At 47.9% G+C, this 6,171-nt stretch overlaps 1 protein-coding gene across 3 annotated transcripts in view; it reads right to left on the bottom strand.

The window, feature by feature from the left end:
- Positions 1-6,171, bottom strand: part of MORC2 (MORC family CW-type zinc finger 2) — a 111,252-nt gene that overhangs the window by 57,530 nt on the left and 47,551 nt on the right. For all 3 annotated transcript variants that reach the window (XM_006028088.3, XM_006028089.3, XM_025209444.1), the window contains 2 exons: positions 4,720-4,802; positions 3,147-3,232 (listed from right to left, as the gene is read on the bottom strand). In XM_006028088.3, coding sequence (XP_006028150.1) covers positions 3,147-3,232; positions 4,720-4,802 — 169 coding nt within the window. The remainder of the gene's footprint in view (positions 1-3,146; positions 3,233-4,719; positions 4,803-6,171) is intronic.

Here is a 6,171-nt window from a genome sequence, read left to right as displayed (position 1 = left end):
GGGCGGGGGGGGGGGTGTTGCACACAGAGGCTGTCATGGCACTTCACTGCTGTGCCCTGCGCTACCTTCCCATGGCTAGCCGCACAGCTCTGTGAGCACAACTCTGTAGCCACAGCTCTGCAGGGAAGCGGCGTGGCGTGGTGGCGGCTGCGTGTTTAAATTAAAAAAAGATTGCAATTTTTTACCCACCCTGTTCACTGGTCCTGGGAAAAACAGGATTGCTTGCATTGTCCTCAACAAGCTTGTACCACTTGCAATTCTGAATTAAGTCAGTTATTGTAAATACATTTTCATACTTCAGGACTTCAGCCAGATATCTGCAGGCCAAAAATAAAATTCCCCCAAAAGTATGTTTGACTCTTTTGCACACAGCTTTCTCTGAAACACTGGAGATTGGCTGTACATGGAGAGAGTCTAATGCTGTTTTCTTCTAATAACCCACAGGCAAAACTACCACGTGATGGCACAACAGTCATAGTTTCATAGTTGGTAGGGTCGGAAGGGACCTGAGCAGATCAAGTCTGACCCCCTGCCATGGCAGGAAAATGTACTGGGGTCAAATGACCCCAGCAAGGTGTTTGTCTAGCCTCCTCTTAAAGACCCCCAGGGTAGGAGCCAGCACCACTTCCCTTGGAAGTTGATTCCAGGTCCTAGCCGCCCTGACTGTGAAGTAGCGCCTCCTGATGTCTAGTCTGAATCTACCCTCTGCCAGCTTGTGACCGTTATTTCTAGTCACTCCTGGTGGTGCTCGGGGGAACAGAGATTCCCCCAACGCCTGCTGGTCCCCTCTGACTAGTCTGTAACAGGACACTAAATCCCCCCCTCAGCCTTCTCTTGTGGAGGCTGAACAGGTTCAGGTCCCGTAGCCTCTCCTCATAGGGCCTGCCCTGCTGCCCCCGATCATGCAGGTGGCCCTCCTTTGGACCCTCTCCATGTTGTCCACATCCCTCCTGAAGTACGATGCCCAGAACTGGATGCAGTACTCCAACTGCGGCCAGACCAGTGCCGCATAGAGGGGGAGGATCACTTCCTTGGACCTGCTTGAGATGCGTCTGTGGATGCATGACAAGGTGCGGTTGGCCTTCCTGACTGCGTCCCCGCACTGTCGGCCCATGTTCATTCTGGCATCAATAATGACTCCAAGATCCTTTTCTGCCTCTGCACTGACAAGAAGCGAGTTCCCCAGCCTGTAGGTATGCTGCTGGTTCTTCCTCCCCAGGTGCAGCACCTTGCACTTGTCTGTGTTGAAACCCATCCTGTTCTCATCCAGTCCTCCAATCATACTGTAGTATCTGATGCATCCACAGACTAGGCCAAACTACATAATAACCATGTTGTGAAATCGTGTTACAGACGTAATGCCATTATTAGGTTATGTACTTGAAATGATCTGGTCCCATCCACTAAGGCAAACCAAATCACAGCACTGTGTGGCTACTATATTAAGAGTGTAACCCCTTTAATTACACTTGTGTAGAAAGCCCTAACCTCTCATTTTCTCATAATGAAGCCAGCTACCAGAACATAAAAGCAACAGCAGCAGCTTCATGAGCCTCTAAGATCACACTAGTCTCAAGGGCCTAGATGAGAATCTGCACTGACCTCAGTGCTACCAAATTTTAAACTTTAATTATAAGTAATTCAGTTCAACATTGCATTTTGCAGTGCTCTTCATAACTTAAGTTTCCAGCTACTGTGTCTATCCAGCGCAGCTTGACATATCCCTCTCGGTTCCTATCTTTACATTTGAGAAGATGTTGCAGGGGAATAAGTTTGCAGCTTTTGTACCTACAGTCAAGTTCCTTGAGAAACTGGATAATTAAGTTGATTCAGACCAAATTAAGTCAACCATCTCTTGGGATCTCATAATGTAGATTGCAAGATTGTATGATTCTCAATAAAGCTTGGCTCATGCCATGAAGGCCACTCCAAAATAATAAACTACCCTTTGTGATTAATCCCCTGGGAATCACCATGCACTAATACAAAACACAGGACTAAAAGAATATAAAGAGAAAGCCTGACCAAGAGACAAGCCTCTACAGATAAACAGCAAGTATCAGGCTACACTGTAGTGAGTAGGAAAAGGGACACAGGAGAAGAGTCAAGCTATTGAAACAAGAAGGTCATCTTAACAAATGGTGCACCACAGCGGTACACCGATAAAGATTTTCTTGGCTGATACCGATAGCTAATGACTAACTAACCATATCAGACAATGCTGATCCAATAACCGATATTTAAAAATACTGCCAGACATTTTAAACTACTGATATTAACCTTTCTTTGCTTTGCATTTATAACACGTGCGCCTCCTGTCTGCTCCAGCCCTTGATAAGGAAGGCAGTGCCCACCTCATGCCCATGCATGTCACTCCCTCACCCATGGCTCTTACCAGCAGCCCTGTTCCCTCGCAGCCCATAATGCCGCCCTGAGCAGATAGGGCGGACCCTCGTGCAGACAGAGATACCAAGCATGTTTACAGCCCCAGAGCAGGGCATTGCCTTAGCACCAATGGGTCCCATGCAGCCGAGCTCCCACAGCTACCAAGGCAAAGCCTCTTTTGCAAAGGTGTCCAGCAGAGGAGAATGTCTCTCACATGGTGCCTTACCCCGCCCACCTGCCGCCCAATGTCTCCGCAGCAGTCCTAGCACTCAGGCCCCTGCTGCACATGCAGCATTGCCATGGCAGTGGCAGCAGCAGCAGGAGGACCCCATAATGGTCCCTTTGTTGCTAAGTGCAATGCTCTATGACCATTCCCGGGTGCCCCCTTCTCCTCCCACTGCTTGTCAGGACCTGTAGGTTTGCTGAGGGCTTGGGGACTGGACTACTACGCTCACTAAGGTGCTCTGGGCATGCAGCCACAATTATCGACTGCAACAACCAAAAAAAGCTGATAGCTGATAACTTAATTTCTCCTTTTATCGGTGCCAATCCGATAGCCAAACGACATACTGGTGCACCTCTAGTGCACCATTCTGAACACCCTATACAAGGATCAGATCAGCAATGGATGTGGCTCCTCCCACACAGCTATGTAGAGCTGGCCCTGAAGTGAGACAAGGTACTGAGGAACACTGCTGCAATGCGAGTAGGATACTGGGTAACAGCCTAGGAAACAAAGCCTAGAGTAGCGTTGTGCTCACCGCTGCTTTGCCTCCTTGATTCGCCTCTTGACATCAGCCTCTCTACGCAAAGTTATGGCTGAGTTCTGGACTTGCCGTAGAGTCACCTGCAAATATGAAGCATTTCACAATAAGACCAAAGTCTCCCAATACATAAACTTAACTCTCTTTTCTATTGCATCTTTTCTTACCAAGCATGCTAGAACACTTCAGAGAGTAAACAACAACAAAACTGCACCACAAGTTACTATAAAGAGCAGTAACTGCATCAGTAAAGTATAGCAACTGTTCACAACCTACTGCAACAATACAGAGGTGAGTAGAAGAAAAGGAATGCTGTTCAGAACTGAAATTCAAAGGGGCATCTAGGAAAGCAGAAAAGAATATGTCCAGGAAACTGAAACCAATATGTCATCTCACACAAGTTGTACTGGAGGCTAAGAAACTTGGTTTTCAACATCTTACCAAAATGCAAAGTGATCTCACAAACCAGGTTGCTGCATTAGTTATGCATAGGGTTCTACATAAATCACACTGGAAATACCCCCTGCAGTGGCTCCTTTAGATTTCAGACATTAGGGCTGGAAGGGACCTCAGGAGATCATCAAGTCCAGCCCCCTGCCCCAGCGGCAGGAAGTCAGCTGGGGTCAAAGGATCCCAGCAAGATAAACGTCCAAATGTCTCTTAATGGAGTCCAGAGTAAGCGCTTGCACCACCTCTGGCGGCAGTCTGTTCTAGGCCTTGGGGGCTCGGACAGTAAAGAAGTTCTTCCTTATGGCCAGCCTGAAACGGTCTTGGAGGAGTTTGTGACCATTTGACCTTGTCTTCCCTTGGGGTGCTCTGCGCTTTTCCAGGCTGAAGAGTTCCATAGCTCTCAGCCTCTCATCATAAGACCTGTTCTCCTGTCCTTTGATCATGTGCATGGCTCTCCTCTGGACTCTCTCAAGCTTCTCCACATCCTTTTTAAATTGTGGAGTGCAGAATTGGATGCAGTACTCCAGCTTTGGCTTCGCCAAGGCCAAGTACAGCAGGAGGATGACATCCTGGGATTTGCTTGAGAAGCATCTATGGATGCAAGCCAGAGTTTTGCTCACTTCACCAACTGCCACATCACACTGGTGGCTCATATTCATCTTGTGGTCAAATCATGACCCACAAGTCCCATGGTTCTAGCAAGCATAGCATCGCCAAGCCTATAAGCATGCTGTGGGGTTTTTGCCCCCAAGGTGGAGTACCTTGCATTTTTTGGTGTTAAATGACATCAGGTTTTCATCTGCCCATTTTAATATGCTTCATTTCGCTGCTTGCCCTCCACCAACCCCCGATTCGTGGCAGGGGGAGGGGAAGAGGAGGAGGGCAAGTGGCAAAATAAAAAACATTAAAGGAGCTGCTGTGGGGGGCACTTCAGGTGCGATTTACAGAGATTCCTAGTTACGCAAAACAAGGCCTATGGAATCACCTGGACTCGATGATCTTGCGAGGTCCCTTCCAGACCTAATGTCTATGAAATCTATGAAAACTTCACTCAATCCAAGGAGGCTGGCACCTCCAACCAGCAAAAACTGGAGCAAACAGCTAGATGCAGAAATCTCACCCTGGACTCCCGTGTGAGATCCCCTCCCAGGCACAGTTCCAGGGCACGTGCTTTGCTCTCTGCCTCCCGAGCCTTCTCCTCCGCTGAAACACATAAAGAGAAGCAATATTACTATAAAATAGTGAGGGTGCATCACAGGTGTGCATGACACTCATCAGAAATTCAGAGATCCCAATCTAAGACATGCAAGGAGAAATGACAAGGGTAACATAAGAAAATACAAAATAAAAATTTATATCTGAAAGACCAGGCTATTAGTATTAATTATGGTTAAGCAGAAGAAACTACCACTAAGGTAAAAGATGAAAGAGAAAAGCCAGCCAGAAATGAGTCTGAACAAGGGATCCATAAGCAGAGAGAAGGGTGCCAGCGGGTCTCTGGAAGTGAACCTAAGAGTAGGAGACAAAGAAAGTATCAAGTTGTGTAAAGTGTGCAGAGTACAGGTCAGGACAGGACATGAGGAGGGAACATTGAGAAAGAGCTCAGAAGAGCTGTCCAGTACCATGTAAGTGAAATCAGAATTTTGTTTTGACACGAGAAGAGGTAAGGAGCTAGACTAGGGATGGAAAAAATGGCCGATCTGGCCAGTGCCTGGGCTCCATTTCCCGGCAGCTCCTACCCACATTGCTGCAGCTGGTTTCCATGGAGACCCCAGGAGCCTTGGAGCCATGACAGCACAGGGCCAGGGTTTCCATGGAGACCAGCCCTAGCAGCGCTGGTGGGGTACGTGGCTGGGTGGGAAGCTGATCTGGGGCAGAGATCCAGTGGTGGTGACAGCATGGTCCAGAGCCGGAGCAGAGCTGCAATCTGTTGCTTGCAGGCTGTCACCACCACAGGATTCTAGCCCTGGAGCAGCTCCCTGCCCTGCTGCACACCCTGCCAGCATTACTGGGGCTGGTCTTCATGGAAAACCCTGGCCCCAGCTATCACAGCTCCACAGCTCCTAGGGTCTCCAAGGAAACCAGCTGCAGCAACGCAGGCAGGGGCTGCTGGGAAATGAAGTCCCCTGATCTAGACAAATAGATTTGTGTGTTACGTAACAACACAATGATGTGGAAAAGGACTTGTTTAGTTGCGATTTTACAATGCATTAAACATCTCTTGCCTGTTGTACAGCCAAAGGGAAGAACTGGCAGAGTTCACCTCACTACCATGGTCAAGAAAGAGGATGGAGGGAGGGTCATGACTGTTCTGTCCTATCCTCTTTACATTACTACAGGAGCATGAGGTGGCAGAGGAAACATATATACATGGACAAACATTTAATGCCACTGAGGCTCACATTAATAGGTACTTGCGTACCATCCATGGGATACACATACATAATCAAATAACTTATTTTTATTGGTTTTCCAAGTGACCTTCACACATTAATGGAGGAGGCAGCATAAGCCTCTTGACAATGTTTTAATCTGCGCAATGGTCACAAAATAAGGTCATTCTGCAGTGTCA

The sequence above is a fragment of the Alligator sinensis genome, unplaced genomic scaffold, assembly GCF_000455745.1.
Source record: "Alligator sinensis unplaced genomic scaffold, ASM45574v1 scaffold642_1, whole genome shotgun sequence".
Classification (NCBI taxonomy): domain Eukaryota; kingdom Metazoa; phylum Chordata; order Crocodylia; family Alligatoridae; genus Alligator; species Alligator sinensis.
Note: the sequence above shows the minus strand (reverse complement) of the source record. Positions and strands in the feature narration are given on the sequence as shown.